This window comes from Danio aesculapii, chromosome 4, assembly GCF_903798145.1.
Source record: "Danio aesculapii chromosome 4, fDanAes4.1, whole genome shotgun sequence".
NCBI classification, from domain to species: domain Eukaryota; kingdom Metazoa; phylum Chordata; class Actinopteri; order Cypriniformes; family Danionidae; genus Danio; species Danio aesculapii.
In genome coordinates this window covers 46,282,948-46,305,573 of record NC_079438.1, presented here as the reverse complement: position 1 = coordinate 46,305,573, position 22,626 = coordinate 46,282,948, and the positions used below count along the sequence as shown (strand labels likewise).

The following is a 22,626-nucleotide window of genomic DNA, read 5'->3' as shown; positions in this document are numbered from 1 at the left end:
TTCTCAACCACGATCCAGGAGGACCACCAGCACTGCATGTTTTGGATGTCTCCTTTGTCTGTCACACCCATTACAGGTCTTTCAGTCTCTGCAAATGAGCTGATGATCTGAATCAGGTGTGTTTGGTTAAAGAGACATGGAAAATGTGCAGAGTTGGTGGTCATCCAGGAACGTGGTTGAGAAACACTGTCCTAAAGGAAAGAACTGTATCAAATGCATCAAATCTGCCTGATTTTTGTAAACAATGTCTACTTAGACCCATAAAAACTGTTGCTGAGGCCTGGAAAAGTTTGTGACTTTGTTTTGTACATTACAAAAGCAAATCCACTTTGCACGCGCTTCCAAAGGATAAGGACTAGTGCTCAAATAGATATGTTATAACTAATGCCATTGTAAGTTTTCTTGTTACAAGTGCTTAGGAAGCTCAAATTTAGATGTGGAATTAGGGTTTTAGTTTTTAATGTACTGCAAGTTGTAAACCAATCACAATCAATCAATGAATACATTTACATGGACACCAATAATCCGATTTTATTTAAGACAATACTCTGATTAAGAGTCTACCATGTAACCAGCGATTTATTTATTTATTAATTTTTTTGATTCATTTAATCAGATTAGGGTCATAATGGAACTAAACAGAAATCAAATTAAGTCATGTTGAGTATGCCGATTTTAGTCGCATGATTAAAGTGTGCAGTACAGACATGTAAATACTGCAATCACACTATTTCTGTGGTGTAGGATTTTCACATCCGCATTTTGACTGGATAGTCTACACACACAAGTCTACAATCAAGTAGTTAATATTAAGCGAGCTTAACTTTAGGCACCAGATTGACAGGTTTTATTGTAAACAGTTCTGAACAAAGCTGAAGAAGGACTTTATGCATACTGTAATAAAGCAGCGCAGCAGCGTTTAATTCATCATTTATTTTGCAACTAATCATCCGAGTGAGTGATTCAATGATCTATTCCTAAAAACAGTCACTTGCTTCATTTGAATGAATGATTCATTAATCACTCATTTAGACGAAGACTTGTGGCCACAATATTCATTAATCCACAAACGCTTAAAGCAAGGTATCTGTAAAACTACATGCAACAAACGACTGACGTTTATTTTTTTGTAAATGTCATGCACACCTACATGTTAGTGACCATTATGAAAATCTTTCATAGGGAACATTTTTGTGTTGAAAAGGCAGGAAAATACAGGAAATGGCATGAGAATGAAAAGAAAATGCTGGACAGGTAATTGAATTCTTTTGAAGTCATCGTCACAATGGTGCTTGCCTCTGGGATCTTTTTCCTTGCCAACTTAATCACTTTAAACCAGAGTTGATACCTGGTTGTCACTGACCATTTTGCAAAATTCTCCAACAAATGCCTTCTCCTTTCCATTACAAAACCCAAATGCCTTCTGGAGCATTTGAAATTACAGATATAATTTTAAATTACAAAAAGTAATTTTGCCAGGAAACTTTCAGCAAATGGGTCATTTCACGTCGTTATGCTGAAAATAATGCAGCTCCAATCAAATGTTGCCCAGAGGCTCCTGAAACTTATTTACCACAACTAAAAGCTGAATGGTGGAAGCGCTAATTACATTTTGTCAAAGTGCTGGAACTTTTTAACACCACTCAGACTCAAAATTACCTTGGGTGCTGAAGGTGGCGTCAATGGCAGAGCCGTCCCATGATTCCACCGCGCTGTCCACACTGGGGATGGTGGTTGAATAGATGTCAGACAATTTTCCAGCTTTCTGACCGTCGTCCTCCAGATCGCTCAGGTTGTTCAGACGTCCTGTTACTGACGGCGGCTTTGGGCTTGGCACTGTAAAAAAAAGCGAAATGAAGAAGACAATGGACCCGTTTCACATTTATGTGCATCTCAGCAGTGAAAGTCATCATAGTTTGAGCGCAGTGAATGGGAGAGTACCACTAATAAATATTTTAAATTCCTATTTGCTCAAAGAATAAAATAGAAACCCCACAATAACCATCTCCATTGTCTAAACCTACCAATCACAGTCAATACACCACTTGTGGATATCAGATATTTAACTTGTGAACTATTTAATACCTTTTCTGGCTCCAAATCTCTATATATTTAACTTGTAAAAGCTCTATCTAGCCATTTATGTCAACTGTCTAGTCATATCACATGTTAAAGCTGATTTCTTACTAAATAAATTGGCTCATTTCAGTCTCTGGCCTTTCTGCATCCCAGACACTAATATTTTATCGATTTATAAAACATGGATTGCTGTCTGAGCATCTGACAGTAGGCATGAATATAAAACCACGTTTTACAGCATGCTGTGAGCATATATATTAGTATTATTTGTTATAGACAATAAGTGTCAATTCCAGTTCCTGGAGGGCCGTAGCTCTGCACAGTTTGGTTCCAACCCTGCCCCAACACACCAAAGCTGCGGTCACACTAGGGTCTGAGCTTGCATAATTCTGTACGGTACTGCGAAAAAGGGCAGGATTAAACAAGATGATTAGACATTAAAAAAAATTTACATTTCTGTCCAGAGAGGTCATGTTTTGATCTTCGATTGGTCTCAAGCAATCATGTGATGCGATTTCGCAGGTCAGAGTTCACCAAGCTTGAACTTTCCAACGCAGCGAACTGCGAAACATGTCGCAGGAGCTTGCGTTTCCGTTCTGACGCATTCGCGTGTGCATGAATGGAAGTCTATGGGGAGAAAAGTGCAGCGTGACCGCCGCTTTACCTGTGGGTCTCAAACAAACCTGAATAACTTAATTAGTTTGAATAGGAGTGTTTAATTAGGGTTGAAACTAAACTGTGGAGAGCTGCGGCCCTCCAGAAACTGGAACTGACACCTGTGTTATAGACTTCTGGTATCTGAAACTATGACAACAGATTTTAACAGACCAGGTTCACAAATGAGTGCTTATTTGATGTTTTGTTTTTAGATATGCAACATGACCATTTCTGTTGTGGGTCTAGAGCAGTGTTTCCCAACCCTGTTCCTGAAGGTGCACCAACAGTAGACAATTTTAACCTCTACCTAATCAAACACACCTGAATCAACTCATCAGAACATTAAAGGAAACTCCAAATGAATGAGTCAGATAAGGAAGATATCCAAAATATGTACTGTTGGTGTGCCTCCAGGAACAGGGTTGGGAAACACTGGTCTAGAGAACATGTGTATGAATACATGAATTCATGTATACATGAGTACATGAATGTATGAAGAACAGATCCATCAGACCATAGGCTTTAGCGGCTCAAGACTAGGCAGCTTTTTTTGCATTTTAGACCTACTAAGATAGTTAATGTCTGTGAAGAAGAGTGGCTGAAAAAAATACAAATTATTTATACTAAATATATAAAATCATAATTATAAACAATAAATATTATAACATTATAACAAATATTAGTATTTTACAATACATGTAATCATTTTATTTTTAATTAAATATAACAGTTTTTATATAATAACAATTGTAAGTCATGATATAATTTCACTGACAACATAGTTAAAAACCATTTTAATACAACAGACATATAAACAATAAATAATTATAAAATGTTAGAATGCATGTAATGTTTATAATTCTAATTAAACAATTATTGTTATTCTTTATTATTAATATTTGTCTATAAGTGTAGGAAATGTAAGTATAAACTGCGTATATAATGTTTTTGAAAAAAGGCATTCATTTTACACAATCATTTTAATGTTATAATAATTCAAATAAAAATGACATTTAGGTAACCACTAACAGTTAACATAAAACAAATCAAATAGTTTAAACAGATAAATAAATAAATGCAATCAATGTAAATAAAAAATATTTAATTTTTGTAAATTACTTTATAATAATACAGTTGTATTGTCGTCATTGTCATCATTTATATTTGTCATTAAAATAACATCACAGATTTTAACTATAAGCCTTTTTATGTTAGAAGCTTTCTAAGACCTTCAGGAGTGTGTTCAGACTCGACTGAACATGTAGTGTAGATATAAAAGCATGTCCACTCACGTTCTCCCTGTTTCTTGATCTTGAGCGTGACGGACTCTCCTGCCATCTGCAGCAGGTGAATGGCTTCGCTCAGAGGTTTGCCCTTCAGACTGTTGCTGTTAATGGCCAGGATGCGATCACCAATGTGAATGGCACCGGTCCTGTAGAGGAAACAGCACATAAACACAGTCTTTAAGGGCAACTGCAGTGCGTCATTTCGAAAGCCTGCGTGTTGGTGAAAGCATAGGTTCATTCTACTGCATCCTTGCAAACTAAAATGATTCATTTCTTGAATATTTTACTTTAAACAGCATATTAAATTGATTATCAGTAATGATGCAGAAAACCCTGAATATTATAAAAGGAATAATTTACAGAAAAGTAAAGGAATTCAAATGCAAAGCAGATATTTTACTGTATTGTTTCTGTAAACATTTCACACTGTTCTTGTTGTATTTTAGATTAAATAAATGTTGCTACTTGGTGAGAAGAAAAGACTACACCATTTCAATAATTTTGGTAAGTAAAAATTATGTAAAACATCACAGACTAACTCTCTCTTAATGCATATTTCACTAAAGCACATTATTTAAAGGGATAGTTCACCCAAAAATGACAATTCTGTCAATATACTCATCCTTTACTTTTTTCAAAACTCTTTGAACGTCTTCTGTTGAACGCTAGAGAAGATATTTTGATCTATACCCATTGACTTCCTTAGTATTTGTTTGTGATACCATTGAAGTCAATGGTTACAAGTTTGCCAGCATTCTTCACATTATCTTCCTTTTTCAATTAAGGGTGAGTAAATAGTAAGTAAATTAGATTTTTTTAGTGAACCATCTCTTTAATTTCTGTTGACAGATTGAAGGCTTCACCAGAGCTGTACCTTTCGGCCAGGCCTCCTTTAGTGAGGCTGGAGATGATGATGGGGTCGAAGGGCTCCTCAGTGCCCGAGATGGTGATGCCCAGCGGGCCGCCGTAGCGCTTCAGCTCCACGGTGTAAATGATGGCGCCGGAGGTCTCCTGCTCGTCTGCAACACAGGCCAACAGCACACGGGCGTCCCTATCAACACTGCCAGCACGCAGGACACCTCACAGAGGGGCAGAGAGCAGAGCGGAGACACCCCTCACAACACCGGACAGAGAGAACAGGTACGGGGAGCAGGAGGGGTGACCACAAAATAATAACAGAAACGTGGAGAGAAAACAAAGAGGAAACCAAAGGAAACCAATGGAGGTGGGGTGAAAATACTAGGGCTGTCAGTTTAATACACAAATTAAGAATTCAGTAAGGCTTACCCTCGTATATAAATTACATTAATAAAAAAAATTACATAAAGCAACGTGTTGGGTTCACACCAAACGTTTACTTGCTCCAGAATGTTTTTCACAGACAATTTTTCACATGTTTTTTTGCGTAATGCAAAATTTAAGCTACATTTTTTAACTTGTAAGATGCAATTGATGCAAATTTCTCACATTTGTGGCACAAGTCCCACCGTCTAGCAGAAACTTGACTATATTGACGTGTTTGGATTGTAATAAATGAAATATATTTGAATGAATACTTATAGTAGCGTTTGATGTGAATCCACCATTAGACATATTTTAAAGAAATGCAGAGCTATGAAACAAAAAAATAAAAAAATCAAGAGAGCTCTTGAAAATTCTCAGTTTCTCTGTATATATTAGGTATGGGATTGAGTCGTTAAATGTCTGATAAAATTTCAAACAACAATGTAATTTAAAGCATGTTTTCCAGAATATGACAGCTCGTCTCAAAATCAGGGTTATTCTAACAAATATACTTTCTTACCTAACTCTTCTGACTTACGGATTCAGTATTTTACACAATAAAACAAAACATATGTTCAATTCAAACACAAAACTGTCAATTGTAAATCTAGAGAAACTGAGAATCTGCAAGTGGTCTCAATGTTTTTTTTTCATTGCTTTTACCATAGATCTAAAGTTGAATAATTAGCACATCATGTCAGTAATTTGAAGACAATTGCTAGTTGATTGACTATATTCAAAATTAAAAATAAATGTCTTTTGTATTACTTATTAACACTTTGCATACACTACCTGACAAAAGTTTCGCCTATCGAAGTTTTAGTAACAACAAATAATAACTTGACTTCTAGTTGATCATTTGGTATCAGAAGTGGCTTATATGTAAGTCTCTATCAAAGGCCTCTAGATTATGATTATTTGACCAAAATAAAATATGGTCATGTCTTGATTTTTAATTATTTAATTAGGACAGTAAGCTCCGACTTTGCTTAGACAAAAGTCTTGTCACTTAACAGAAATAATGTACAGTAATGAATATAAAGTCATGGAACGACTGCATCCATACATCTCTGCAATGACTCAAATAACTTATTATTAAAGTCATCTGGAATGGCAAAGAAAGCATTCTTGCAGGACTCCTAGAGTTCAAGATTACTTGCATTCATCTTCAATGCCTCCTCCATCTTACCCCAGACATGCTCGATAATGTTCATATCTGGTGACTGGGCTGGCCAATGCTGGAACACCTTGACCTTTTTTGCCTTCAGGAACTTTAATGTGGAGACTGATCTTTAAGAAGGAGCGCTATCCTGCTGAGGAATTTGCCCTCTCCTTTGGTTTGTAATGTAATGGGCAGCACAAATGTCTTCACAACTCAGGCTGTTGATGTTGCCATCCACTCTGCAGATCTCTCGCATGCCCCCATACTGAATGTGACCCCAAACTATGATTTTTCCTTCACCAAACTTGAATGATTTCTATGAGAATCTTGGGTCCATGTGGGTTCCAATAGGTCTTCTTCAGTATTTGTGATGATTGGGATGCAGTTCAACAGATAATTCATCGGGAAAATCTACCTTCTGCCACTTTTCCAAATGATCAACTAGAAGTCAAGATATTATTTGTTGTTCTTACAACGGATCGATGATTTTGTCAGGAAGTGTATTCATTCTTTTGAGTAATGGAAAAAATATAAAACGTTTTACTGTTGTAAATGATATATTTTACAATTATACATTATATATTATTATCATTTTACTTACTATGCTATATATTTTCACTTCAACTTTATAAAAATCACATCATGTAATCAGTTTCATTAAAATTGCTAATTGACTGACAACCCTATAAAACCCAGGAAAAAGAGAGCAAAAACAACTAATTATGCTCACAACATATAATAAACTAGAGAGTAATAGAGAGGCAAGAGAAATGGGAAAGAAAGTAAAGGCAATTTGAGAGAAGAATGATGCAAGATAATGGAAGTGGTGCATCCAGAAAAAAATAAATAAACCAAAAATAAGAAAAGAGAAAAATACCAGGGAGTGGCAAAATGGAGATATTCACATGCATAATATCAAAAAAAATGGGATATTGGCTCTGTGATCCATTTCAGAAATGGATACTGCACCTACCTCTACAAATCACACACGTTATCATCCAAAGAGGAGCTAAACCTCCAAAGCCTTGCTCACAATGCATTTCAAATGTCAGACTTTTCTTTTTTTTTTTCAAATGTGCATTCATGCTGTATATCGTATCAGTTTGTGTGTCCTGGGGGATTTTTATGCTAGTTGCTCCACCAGCTGAGCTACAGGAATCATAATGTAAATTAATTATAAGAGCGAACTCATTTCCTATGCGCTCAGCAAACAGATACAACTATCGCAACACCAAAATCCACTTAAAAGTATCTTATAAAATATTCGTGCTGCTTATTTATGATGCTCAACATCAATTAAGAGGTCAACCTGTGCCTTTCTGTACCAAAATGCGCTAAAAAGAACGAGAAAAATTGATGAAAACTTTAAGATCCATCTTTCACTCGCATCCAAACACTAATGAAGTGAGGATATCTGTCAGATCGCTGCAGTGTTTGTGTGTTGGGGGTCTAGGGATGTTCGTTAACACGAGGTCGGCTCGTTACGCCTTTTGTTTTTTCCGATGATGGACTAATGGAGAGATGGGAAGGAAATTACCCCTATTTAGCACACAGTCAGCGCGGCCTCTCTCAGACTGATGATTTGTTGTCACAGCTCTAAAAAAAGAGCTTGTAAAAAAAATGAATGTTCTCAGTGAGAAGGATCCAAATGAACCTCCAGCTTTGGGCGAGCAACTAAAACACAAGAGGTGCCATTTTAGTGACACAATGGACATCCTGGATGAAATATGGTGAGTTTTTCCAACAGGTCTGCTTTGTTTTATGTGTATAACGCCCTTGTGGAGGACCACGGTGCAAAGGATAAAAGGTTTCTAATCTGATAATTGAACTAAACGAGCATTAAATTGGAGCAATTAAACCTAATTTTCTTCTGTGTGCACAACACTAATGGCGTTAAGGATGAATTGTGAGGTTGCTGCAGCAAGGAGAGATATGTATGTTGTTGGAGCTCTTCAGAAATCAAAGGTTTACCAGAAGGTCCCTTAACTCGGAGAAATATTAGAGGCTAGTTTTATTTAAAGAGGACATATAATGCTTTGTAACATTTTCCCCTTGGCATGTAATGTCAGAATGATGGTGTGGTTCATAAATATAAATGCAAAATAGACCAAAGACACCTAAACAAACCAAATACAGGACATGATGCCATCAAATGTGACTATAAATACAACAGAAAGCTCTCACTTCTCTTTTTTTTTCTCAATGTGTCTGTATTTGATGGCTGAAAATAATTTTTTAAAAACATTAAATCATGTTAATCTCTTGTAGTTCACCAAATTGACAAAATTTGGACCTTAAAGTGCAACATATGGCCTCTTTAAGAACATAAAATGGATGTTGAGTTAATAATATTAGGATGTTTACATTTGGATTGAACTATCTCTGTATACTAAAAATTGCAAGAAGGAACATCCTAATTTAATTTCTTATAAAGTCATCCAGCGGTATAACTGGGCACTAAAGCTTGCCAATATACTCAATAGTCAAACATAATTATGATTTTTTCCCCCCCTGGCCAAATAAAAGCTATGATTAATTTACTTTGTTTGCAAAGTCTGCAAATACAGGACTGACCCAAATGTGTCCATGTGATCTGAGTATCTGTAAAACAAAACTTTTATTTTTAAATCTGACCATCACTTATCTTTCTAAATTAATTATTTATTTACGAGTAAAACTGTTGTCTTGATGCAATGTTGTGCAAAAAAGATTGATTTAAATTAGCTTTTAACTCTCCATTACGTTCTTTAAAAAGCATGTCATTAAACTAATTTCCCAATCCATCCTTGCCTCGTGATTTGCAATTACGAGTCTAAAAAGACTGAGTATCTCTCTGTGTCATCTCTAATTTAAACTTGCAGTTAGTAAGACTGATTCATTTTCCTCAATGACTTCAAAATATCTGTTCAGTTTATTAATACATTACACTGAAGCAAATATTTAATATCTAATTTTAGTATAATATTTAATAAATCACTTGAAATTTTTCAGCTTCTCTAGATTTCTGTTTTGTAGTTTTGTTTGCATAAAACTTTCAAACTAAATTTAAAATAAAGACTTTTATGTTAATGCAATTTTTTGCATGCAATAAAAATGTGCCTTGTTTGTAGTCTTTTATAATCATTTTGGGACAATACCAATGTTTTATCATAAGGAATCAATATTTGGTGGAAAAACCCTAATTATCAATCATAATGTGATTAATTATTATTTTAAAATGCTCTTAATTTATTTTTGTTTGAAATTTTTTCAGACCTTTATACAATAAAACAAATATTACCATTATACTCAAACACATACCTAACAAACCCAGTAAATCCAGAGAAGCTGAGGATTTTCAAGTGGTATGAAAATATATATATATTTATTCATTTATTTTCCTTCAGCTTAGTCCCTTTATTCGTCAGGGGCCTCTACAGTGGAATAAACCACCAACTTATCCAGCATATGTTTTACTAAGCGGATGCCCTTCCGGCTGCAACCCAGTACTGGGAAACATCCATACATACTCATTCACACACATGCACTACGGCCAATTTAGTTTATTCAATTCACCTATAGCGCATGTCTTTGGACTGTGGGGGAAACCGAAGCACCCAGAGGAAACCCACGCCAACATGAATAGGACATGCAAACTCTGCACAGCTGGGACTCGAACCAGCGACCTTCTTGCTGTGAGGTGAAAGTGCTAATCACTGAGCCACCATGTCACCTATATATATATGCTCATATGAGGTGAAAAATATTTCTGTCTGTAAGGTATTCATAGCTAAAACATTGGCATGTTTGGCATCATGTCCTTTTCCCGTCCTTGCCGTATCAGTATAAAACCAGATTACTTTAGAGTAAGCTAATTAATCAGGTCCTAATAGCTTATTCTTTATCTTGATCCTGCCAAACAAACATTAGACGTCTAATCTGCCCTCATACGGGGGTGTTTTTAGTGTTCATTTTGTGTGGATTGTGCATCTGCAGAGACTCAGAGGTACCTGAGTTGTCCTCGTCCTTGCGGATCTTGAGTTTAACCAGGTCTTCACACTGCTGCAGGATCTGAACCGCGTCCTCCATGGAGCAGTTGTCCAGACGGATATTGTCGATTGCCAGAAGCTTATCCCCTAGCTCTAGCGTGCCCGTCCTTTAAGAAAGCACATGGAAAACCATTACAAGCTTTTTGCGCTGATTTTTTTATAGTAACATTTCCTCAGCCAACACAGCACATCTCCATTTCGTCTCGCAATGTTTTGAAGGAAAGGTTATTTTCTCCCTCGCGCAGACATTTACACTCATTTGGTTGTAGTCCGAGCTCACATTCTGCTGGAAAACACATCCATTATTCAGCGTATTGACCGTAGTGTATGGTAAAGAGCAGGCTGAGGTAGATCCCGAGCAAAGAAAACCTCCTGACTTTTTATCGTATCGGTCGTAATTGAGTGTCGTTGCGTATTCAGATTAGACACCAAGATGTAATCCTGCCTGAATTCACAATTATTCCACCACTTCTTCATATTAAATGGCTCACTTATTTTAGGCCTTTTTAATAGAGCTGAAATGGAGGAGAGCAGAGATATGAAAGATATTATGAGCCAAGGTCATCTAATATGAGCGTAGAGGAAAAAAGACATGTATTTTAGCACTCCACCGCGTACATACTTGCTCATAACACAGTTCTTTCTCTGCTCCACGCATAATTATCAGGTAAACATATGGTCTATTATGTAAAAGCATGGGAAATTAGAGTTTGTATGCTGAAAGGATGATAATTACTTTGTATACAGCTTTCCCCAACTATTACCATGGAGAATTATACTTTTTTCCCCTGTTTTTTTTTTAGCCTTTGTTAGAAATTTAATTTGAGTTGAGTTGAAGTATACCACTGTGCAAAAGTTTGAAAAGTGTATCTTCTGAAAGAAATGCATAATTGTATTCATAAAGAATCGGTAAAGTGGGAAAGTGGGTAAAAGAAATGGGTGGAACTACAAAAAATGGGCGAGAGAAAAAAATCTGAGTGATAGGAAGATATATATATATATATATATTTTTAAGTTTTTGCGTTCTCTCGCAAATATGTTTTCCGAGGGAACGCAAAGATGTTTTGAGTTCCCTCGCAAAACTGTTGTTGGACAAACACTTTCTGTTCACTTTATACATGACAACCCTTTCGTTTTTGCCAGAATTCTCCTGTATTTTACCATTCTATCCTGCTATCATCCTATCATTAAATATTTTCTCATATTTGTCCCATATTTTTAATCTTGAAAGCATGTTGAAATTTGTATAAAAATGTCTGCATTTAAGAGAACACAAAAACTTAAAAATATATATTTTCCAATCACCCAGTTTTTTTTTTTCTTCTACTCATTTTTTCCCCCACCATCACTTCCCTTCCGGGGATCCATAAGTTTGTGGTGCCAAAAAAACATAAAAATTAAAAAAAATAAAAAATAAATAAAGTTAAATTAAAAAAAAATAATAATAAATTGGTAATTTTCAATTAAAATGTTTTTGCTGAGATTCCACTGTATTTTACTGTTTTATCCTGCTATCAATCTATCATTAAGGATTTTCCCACATTTTTAATTTTGAATGCAGATCATTGCCCTTCCTATGAATGAACCTCTGAATCAGCGAATGCATGTATAAGCGCTGACTGACGGATGACAAACTGATGCCAGATCAGCTTCTGTACATGCCATTTAAAGAGAAGCTAAAGTGCAGGACAGGCAAAAACAGGAGGGTTGACATGTATGAAGTAAACTGGAATCGATTGTGGAACAACAGTTTTGCGAGGGAACGCAAAGTTGTTTTACGTTCCCTCACAAAACATCTTTGCCAGATAATGCAAAACATCTTTGCGAAGGAACACGAAAACTTAAAAGATATATTTTCCTATCACCCAGGTTTTTTTTTCACCCATTTTTCCCCCCACCATCACGTCCCTTCCGCGTCTCTGTAGGTTTGAAATAAAATAAAATAAAATAAAATAAAATAAAATAAAATAAAATAAAATAAAATAAAATAAAATAAAATAAAATAAAATAAAATAAAATTGTACTGTGACTTTATATAAGTTTAAATTTTTTTCCTCATGGAGTCATAGTCTACACAAAAACAAGCATTGCAACTGTTTTCAGCATTAATAATAATAATAAAAAAGAGGCTTTTAAGCACCAAATTAGCATGTTAGGATGTTTTCTAAAGGATCTTAAAATAATTGCTGTCAAACATCCAGCTTTGCTCTCACGGGAATAAATGCTATTTGAACATCTATTAAAAATGAATATATTATTTTAATGATATTTCACCATTACTAGTTTTATAATACGTTTTAACAAATAAGTGCTGAGATTCAGTGCTTTAGCCTCAAGTTATTTTTAAAAACAGAAATCCAAGTTAGTAAATTTTTTAGAGGAGTACAGCAAGATTAGATTTTATTGCAAACAGCCCCGGATAGACCTCACGATCAACAATAATGCAGTCAAGCAGCACTCTACACCTTTCCTCAGGGCAACCGTTGAGATTTATGTCAATACGGCAGGATTCACTTTCTCCCAGCCGCACTCAATCTGAAACCTGGAGAAAATTTACATTTATGTACATGAGAATGCTTTTGCAGGTCGATGCAGATAGCATACGCTCATAGTCATGCTCAATGCTGTACCCAGATGTCATTACATTAGCCAGTTGGGTTTAGTCGAAGCTATTTAAGGAAGTGCTGATTTGAATGAGAGTTTAGAAACGCAGTGCTTATCGGCACCAAGCTGAACTTTCAACATCATTACTAAAGTGTTTAGTGTGATGATATTTCAGAAAGCTTTGTGCTCCAGAAATATTTTGTATTATTAATGCTGAAAGTAGTTCTGCTGCTTGATAAATCTTCTCGTCTCACAAATTGATTACAAAGTTCTGAGGAATCAATTTGCTTGTGTAATGATTCAGTGCATTTTTCTCTTCGGTTCTTTTAATATTATTATTACTGTAAGTAAAAAGGACAATATTGTTTTATGTTATTCTTTACAGACTATATTGCTTTTCTTCAGAAACATGTGAATAGGTAAATACTTTGATGAAAGCTACAATACTTCTATTATTTGATGAATAAAGATCAAAAGAGACAGCATAAAGACAGCATTTGTAATCATTTTTTGAAATATAACATTAGAAATGTTTTACTTTTGATCAATGCAATGTATACGTGATGAATAAGGGTTCAAACATAAACATCTTGAGCATAGATTTTTGAATGGTATAGGTTACGGAAGCTTTTTTCACCATTGAATTACATACATATACATATATATATATATATATATATATACATATATATATATATATATATATACACATATATATATATACATATATATATACACACATATATATATATATATATATACACACACATATACATACATACATACATATATATATATATATATATATATATATATATATATATATATATATATATATATATATATATACACATACATACACACACACACACACACATACAGTTGAAATCAGAATTATTAGCTCAACTTTGAATTTTTTTTCTATTTTAATTATTTCCCAAATGATGTTTAACATAGCAAGGAAATTTTCACAGCATGTCTGATAATATTTTTTCTTCTGGAAAAAGTCTTATTAGTTTTATTTCAGCTAGAATAAAAGCTGTTTTAAATTTTAAGCCCCTTTAAGCTGTAGCTATTTGTTTTCGATAGTCTACAGAACAAACCATCATTATACAATAAATTACCTAATTACCATAACCTGCCTAATTAACCTAGTTAAGCCTTTGAATGTCACTTTAAGCTGTGTAGAAGTGTCTTGAAAAAACTAGTCAAATATTATTTACTGTCATCATGGCAAAGATAAAATAAATCAGTTATTAGAAATGAGATATTAAAACTATTATGTTTAGAAATGTGTTAAAATATTCTCTCTGATATTTTAAATAAATTGGGGGGAAAATAAACAGTGGGGCTAATAAATCAGGGGCGCTAATAATTATACATATACTGTAAAAAATATCTGGTTATTTAGTGTCTGTATTTTGTGTTTTCCGTATTAATAGTTGTGAATTGCTTAAAGGAACCTTGATCTTTGCTTTTAATGTTGAAAATTCAATTCTACAGTTAAACAAAGTGACTTTTATTGATATTTTAGTCGATTGAAATCATAGAAATGTTAAAGAAATAAAATACAGAGAAATAAATTTGTAAAATAACAGAAAACGTACTGGCTTAATACAAGGTTTTTGTACTGTGATATACACCAGCCCTGAGAATATATCAATTTAAACTATTAAATATGTTAATAAAAATCACTTTTTAAGGTTGTCCATATAATTATCAAGGCCTCATTGTGATTCAAAAGCATAAATAAATGGGAAAAAATAAAAACATGAAAAAACAAGAAAAACTGCTACTTTACAGATATTTTTTACAGTGTAATTTGCTTTTATTTCACAATTTGAATTCTTTCAGATCTTAGTAATTCACATTTTAAGCCTTTTTTTCACAGCTTGAGGAGAAAAAATATTGAATTCAGGGACAAAAACCTAATTTCCCAATTGAGTTGTATCTTGAAGGTCGGATCTTATTCTTCAGATTTGAAACTATATTTCTCACAATTACATGTTTTAAAGCTCTCACACATTTCTGAGTTCTCAAAACTTTAAAAAAAAAAAAGTTTATTTTTTCATTGTTTATAGAATTGCGATGTATGTGATAACTGTGAGATGAAAACTTGCAGTTCTGGAAAAAAACTATTGTAAGATAATTATTTTAATCTAATAACCTAAAATTGTGGCAAACTCGGTTACAAGTGGGCCGAATTGTGAGATATAAACCTAGAATGAGGAGGGAAAAAATCCAAATAGAAAGCCATATGATGTCAACTCAACTCAAACTCAAAACAACTGCAAAATTCTCTAAAAAATAATGTCTTGCATTTGATTTATTTATGCATTTGATTCATTTACTATAAATGTTCTGCTGGATCAGACTGATGGAGGACATGCTTTAATAATGGTCACTGTGTTTTGAAAGCATACTATACTGAATGAAACATGCTGCAACTCGGATATAAAACAAAATCTCTTTTTACAGTGCATCAAAGCGTGAGATGCTGGTGGGAGTCGATGCGCTGGAGGCTGTATTTGAGTTGTTTTGCATAAGATTAGCATTTTTCTATAGAACGTAAAAGCAGATATGGTGTAAGACAGTGACGTGAGGCGGTACCTGTGTGCCACGCTGCCTTTCTTTATGTCAGAGATGATGAGTGCATCTCCGGGCTTCCTACTGGAAGGAGCTGCAGAGAGACAAGAGAACAATCAGATTTATTTAATATTCTTCATCCAACTGTGAGTCATTCTAAGTTGTTTTTTTTTTAAGTAAGCTACTTTAAAGGTTCCGGCTTGCTAACAAAAGAGTTTTTAAAACTGGAGAGAGTAAATCTGGTGACACAGCAAGAGCTTTGTGTCAACCTGCATTGCTTCTTTATATGGTTGCTGGAGAACTAGTTGGTTGAACAAGCACTTGTCATTCCAGTCTAGTCGGAAGTGATGGTTTTTGTTGTCTATTTTACATTTTTCCGGCCTGCAGAATGACATGATGACACTGCAAAAGATGCCAATCTGAATGACTGACAAAAGAGATTCACATTTTCAACAGCGCCGTGTAGACCGTAGTATTAGAGTAAATAATAGTGCGTATATAACTATGACAATTTTTGAACCAAGAAAACACTCTGTAGAACAATCTTAAACCAGTCTAGGATAGTTTGCTAGGCCTTATAGATTTATAAACACTCTGAAAACCACAACAGAGCATCCTGGCCAAACTAAAACCAGAAAATAAGCTATAGATTTGGATGAAGCTCTCCCAGCAGTGAAGTATGAGTGAGTTTTAACTCTAAAGAAAAACACAAAGTGTTATTGTGTATAATGGTGGCTTATATATTTGAAAATCTTGTCAGACATATTTAGAGCATATATTATTTGATGACATATGAAAAGGACTATTTAATGATTACAGTGTACCAAAATATGCTGCATGATCTTATTTTGCATCCCTACTCAATACCCTAAACAAAACCACTACCTTAATAACTATTATTACGCAGCTAATAAGGAGCTTATGCCTATGATTCCTTATTTATTTATTTAGAGCCAACATTTCTGTTGTATGCATTGGCACTATCGCTTACACCATTAGGTTTGACCCATTTTAATAACTGAAAATAAATAGAGTTTTATGATCACTTATTATTGTGTATATTTTAAAAGGTTCAGGTTTGAAAGTAGGTTCTCTGTGACTACGTTTACATGGACATCAGTAATCAAATTATTTGCCCTAATCTGAATAAGATAATAATATGATTAAGGTGTTTACATGAGTTGCTTTTTGAATATTCCTTTTAACATTGTTATAGCACATAATCCGATTAACGTCATTGTGTCACAGCGCTATCCATATTTCCTCCAGAGTTTCGTGTAATGTTGGGTGTTTCATTTTTGATTTGTTGACTTTAACTGCAGTTTTGCACTTTCACTTTCATTTGGGAACATTTCATGCATGCCCCCTGTCACAAACAAGATGCACTCTCAGAAATAAAGGTACAGGAGCTGTCACTGGGGCAGTACCTTTTCAAAAGATACATATTTGTACCCAAATAGTCCACAGTGGTACCTCAAAGGTGCATTTTAGTGCCCAAATATACCTAAAAAAGTACCTCTGAGGTACCATTATGGACCCTTCAGGAACAAATATGTATCTTCTGAAAAGGTACTGCCCCAGTGACAGCTCCTGTACCTTTATTTCTGAGAGTGTGCTAGATGCAAGGACCTGCTGAAGAGTGTTGTTTTATTGGAATTTGAGTCTGAAAAAAGCTCCGTATTTCACAACGCAGGTGTCTGTGGTTCTTTACTGACTCTGTAGGTGCAGAGAATAGTGTCAAACAGCCGTGTGTGTGTAGACTATCCTAAAAATCCTACACGACAGTAATAGTTTGATTGTGGTGTTTACATGTCTGTACTGCACTTCAATAACGCGACTAAAATCGACATACTCCACATGCCTTAATTTGATTTTTTGTTTAGTTCAATTATGATCTTAATCGGATTAAATTAATAAAAAAATCGCTGTTTACATGGTAGACTCTTAATCAGAGTATTGTCTTAATCGCATTAAAATCGAATCATTGGTGTCCATGTAAACATACTCACCATTTCATAACACTTCATTTAATCTTTAAATAGATATCTTTTATGCAAAATGAAAATAGTACATTTTACCCATATCTTTTAATGTTATAGTTATTTTCATTTTCAAGTTACTCTAAAAATATTATGCTTAAAAATAAAGATTTTTCTGTTACTTTAAATATTCAAAAGAATTGTATCATGCTATTTTAAGGTGCTATTTAAGTTTCAAGTACAATACAATTTAAGTTGACAGGACTTGTACAGTTAATTTGACTCAACATAAAACAATAAAAGGCAGCAGCTTCTTGTTTACAATGCTTTTGAAACACTAAAGTAGACATTTCACTTTCATTATAAGTACATACAATCCCTTTTGTAAATTTAACAGGAATACCACGATGCCCCAAAATGTCAGCTTTCCAGGATCTGGAAGAGATCCATTACGTCAGTGTGAAATAGACCTTTTAGCAGCTCTAGTTGGATAGTGGTACACAAGGGGGACAGATGTAAGTGCATAATGACATATTCATATGGTCTCGAGCTTACGAGGAGCATCTGGAGGTGTTATATATCAAACTTCTTGAATGACAAAATAGAGCATTTTTTTCTCTCAGTCAGAGCTCATTGTGATTCATGTTCGCTTTGTGCGTCACAGACAACCTGGAAGGTTGTGTCTTTTTCATTTCGAATGAGAAGAATTAATTCTTTAGTTAATCCTGCTCACTTTTTTTTTAACCTAATATACCTCTCAGATGGAGTTGCAGCTCAATCATTCACAGTCTGCCAGAGTTGTGTTCTGGCCTATGGAGGTCTGTCTGTACTATAGGCTCAATGCATTGAGATGCTGAGCATGTTTCGGACAGATGGTCCCAGAGGTTTTCTGTGGTTGTTATGGCCAGAGAATAACCCTGCAATAAGACGAGCTCCATTTGACAGAACAGCTTGATTACCTGGGAGGTTTGCTGTGTAATATGATGTACTGAGTCAAAGCCTGAGTGACAAATTGTTTCTACACCAAATTTTTCAAAGTCAGGGTATATTTTTAGTATCTTTAAAATGGTATTATCGATTTTAATACAATTTTTTTTTAGTAAAAATGGAGAGTTGATCCCAAAACGTATACATGTGTATACTGATTTCCTAGTGTATATGGGCTGCCTTTTAAATCAAATATTTATATTTAAAATGTATAAAAACATATTTCATAATGATTATTCAAATCTATAAATATAAATACAGAAGAAAATACACAATCATGTCGTTTCATTACATAATTTAGTGCATGTTTTGCAAAACTCAATAACATTATGAATCACTGATGCTGTAAAATGAATTTTACATTGTTTTAGCACATACATTTAGCACTATTTATTTTACAATGAGAGAATTCAGTCCAGAATGTGCAACAATACCCTGCAGTTTCAAATCAATATAATAATGTAAACTTGCATGTAGCAAAGTGAAATGCAACAAATGAACACTCTTCATCAGAACAGAGGTAACAATTTGGTTTAATTGTGCAAGGGGATTTTTTTCCATTTTCTTTTTAACCATTTTTGCCACATTCCCCCATTCATTTCTCTCCCCGATGTATAACTCATTTTACCTGCCTCTTTATTTAACTAATGTGACCCGAAGGAAAGCCAATTTAAAGCTACTTCATTTCCACTTTAAAATTACAAAGCAATTTTGGAAAGGTTTGCCTTTTGAAAGAGAACATTAACTACAGGCTGACTCAACGGAGAAAGGTCAAAGATTCAATCTGGAAGGTACAGACTACAGCACCAGCAGCCTGAAAGAGCAGAGAAATTGCTTTAAAGATGTCAATCAGGGCGAGCTAGATTCGAACAAGGGAGCAAATGGTGGAAGTGTCAGCCATACTAGTACAGAGATCCATCTGAAAATTCAATCTCCAAACGTTTTCTGCTGAGCTGAAAGAAAGCGCATGTCCGCTGACCTTAAATGCACCTCGCCATATGCTGCATTACAGCGGCGTGATGTCACCTTCAGATGCTGCACATCAAAGCACAGCCTTTCAACTCACGCAGACTCTGAGATGCATTTTACAACAAACATCCAGAGTAAAAAACCTTGACTTCTTACATAAACAGGCACCCGGCTTGATGCTTTGGAAATCAAGCAAGTGAAAATGATTCTTGTTAATGTAGATAGCTTACATTATGCCATTACATACGGAAAAGCAAGTCTTCTGTTGGCTCTGGTTGTCGCTGGATGCCGATTTGTCATAGTTTGTTTTTTTCTTGCGCTGCTATTTCGCTTAAGTGTGATAAATAGAGTGGCTTATTTACAGTTTTTACACTATGCCTGGTTATATTGGGCTGGACAGGTGAATGGCAGTCTTAAGTGAAGCTTTAAAGTGCAACCATTGCAGAGGTAAACTTTTTGTTATGTCCGCCATCTTATCCGGAGTCTTATAAATTAATTACACTTGCTGTTTTGGGCAACAAAAATCCAATTTGCAGGTCAAATCTGTGAGACAGGCAGCCAAACGCCTCACACACACACACTCTCTCTTTCCTCTCCATATGCACCAGACATTTTCTTATCAACACTATATTTCTGGAAATATTATATAAAGATTCCTTGCTTGCTTTTAGCCTCACCTTTAAGTCACTTTAGATAAAAACATCTGCTTGATTAATAAATAAAATAAGAGTTTGTAAGAATTTGAATGCAAATCCCCAAACATAAGCCATGCAAAAGCCAAAATAATAATATTAAATATATTTTTTATTTAAACTTTAGAGTTGGTAATAAAAACTACAATAGCAGCAACAGTAAGGTTCTGAATGAGCCTTGTGTATAACTTCATATAAGTGCTTAAAAAACCCTCAGATTACCATCTAGTCTATATAATTTCATATTCCTGTCCACAGCAGATGAGATGCCACCAAGAGAATAAGACGAGGTAATCTTTAAGGAGAAGTAAACAAGGCATCTATAAACGTGTCCCACTATGGCTTTATTAGTACCTGTGAATTACAGGCCATGCAGAGGCACAAGGCAGAAAGCCATTAAACTGTTCAGGAAGGCCACAAGAGCTCGGAAAAGCCCATATACATAAATCGACACATGGATAGGACAGCCTACATCTCTCTCTCCCTCACTCTCTCTCTCATTCCAAGCCATAAAAGTTGACTTTCTCAGACTTCTGCAGGCCCTGGGCCAAGTTGAGGCATCATTGGGCTGATTTTCTTTGCATAGTTCTGCCTTATAAAAAGGGGATGTTTCTGCGCATCTCTTCCAGCGCTCTGTCTTCATTAAAAATATAAGAGCTCAAGTCACTCAGTGCAAAAGTACATGATCATTGACGAGTCTTAATGGCGTAGTTATAATTATTTTCTTATCCATTCCAGGCATGGGACGATAACCGGTTTCAAGGTTTACCGCAGTTTGGAAAAGTCGAGGTTTCAAAACTGCAACATTTTTCTGTTATGCCATGCCTACTCTGTAAAAAATGTAATGAATAAAGTCAAGACAACAAATAGTTTTACGTTGATTTAACTTATTTAAATATGTTAATCAAGTTTCAACTAAATTTTTAAGTTATACAAAGTTTAACTTAATATTATTAGTCAGTTTGATTGATGTAAGTTGAAAAGTTAATTTGATTAAACTTAAAAAGTTAAGGCAGCAAGAATTTTTTGAAGTGCATGGTATACTGTATGTAATTTATATGTATATTTATATGTATTTTTTTCTTAAAGTAGTGGCTTACTTTATATCAGGACTTTGTCATCACTTTATATAAAAGGAAAGAAAGATCTCCAAAGATGCCTTTTCAAGTAAAGAAATCTGTGTTTTTAAAACTAATGAAGACAGCAGAAGTCAATAAGTTATGTGAATTAGTTAGCCTGGCATGATTACTGTTCTAAAATATTTTAAATGTTTCTTAAAATATGTTATTAAAAATTATTAAATTATTATTATTTAAAAAAAAATTATGTAAAAAATATATTGTGTTCAATTGGGACAAAAGTTGTTTTTTACCTAGACATTTAAAAATAACATATTTTAAAGCATTAAATAAAATACTGCAATACCGTGATATTTTTATCCAAAGTTATCATCGTCAGAATCTTATAACGAATTCATTCTTTGTTCCAAGCCAGATTGACTTGCTTTATTCGGTAAAAAACAAAGATATATATGGTAAATAGGACAGTGGAAATTACAGACAGGAAAGCACTGGAAGCAGAAAGAGGGAGAGCATTGGCAAAGAACCTCAGTGCTGTATGTCAGCACACCTAAAGACATTTTTATGAAAGTTTATGCTGCTCTTTTTCATGCAGTTACAATGAATTGAGCTTTTTTGGTGATTTTTCTATTCTACAAATCTTGAAAGCTTTATCCGCCATTCATTGAAATTGTCTCTTTTTGTGCTGCATAGAATAAATAAACTAATTTTGTTCTGAAACAAGAAGAAATTGAGTCAATTACAAAAAAAAACTTTTTGGCTGAACTAAATTGATATCATGCAGCGTTTAAGAAGATGCAGTGGATTCTGAACCAGTCCAACAGTTAAGGGAATGTTTTAATGATCTAGAAAGAATTTACAGCAGTACTTTAGCACAGGCAAAATAGTTCATCTGGTTCATTAAAACAGTTCAGACAGCTGTTAAACCCACAAAGAAGCTTTACTGGGAACCGTTTTGCTGTTATCTCCGGACTGTGCATATACACATAGCCAATCCTAAGAGAATTTACCCCATCAAATTAGCAACAAATGTGAGGTCTGCAAACAACTTGTAGACCAGCAATGTAATAAATACTTTCATTTAGAAAGCGTGGAGGACGACAGGTAAAATTGCTTTGGAGGTAAACAACTCCACAGCTTCACAGAGAAGCAATTACTGCTGGGTTGCTGTTGCATAGGGGTTCACCAATGCATTTCACGTAGATGCTTACTGGCTAATAACAGAAAGTTGGTA

The 22,626-nt window shown here is 34.5% G+C and overlaps 1 protein-coding gene across 10 annotated transcripts in view; it reads right to left on the bottom strand.

Moving 5' to 3' along the window:
- The window catches only part of grip1 (glutamate receptor interacting protein 1), a 351,292-nt gene that overhangs the window by 17,453 nt on the left and 311,213 nt on the right, over positions 1–22,626 (bottom strand). For 7 of the 10 annotated variants that reach the window (XM_056455827.1, XM_056455822.1, XM_056455825.1 and 4 more), the window contains 5 exons: positions 15,711–15,780; positions 10,458–10,603; positions 4,897–5,101; positions 4,029–4,168; positions 1,660–1,836 (listed from right to left, as the gene is read on the bottom strand). In XM_056455827.1, coding sequence (XP_056311802.1) covers positions 1,660–1,836; positions 4,029–4,168; positions 4,897–5,101; positions 10,458–10,603; positions 15,711–15,780 — 738 coding nt within the window. The remainder of the gene's footprint in view (positions 1–1,659; positions 1,837–4,028; positions 4,169–4,896; positions 5,102–10,457; positions 10,604–15,710; positions 15,781–22,626) is intronic. The other 3 variants (XM_056455826.1, XM_056455832.1, XM_056455830.1) reach the window with 1 other exon arrangement.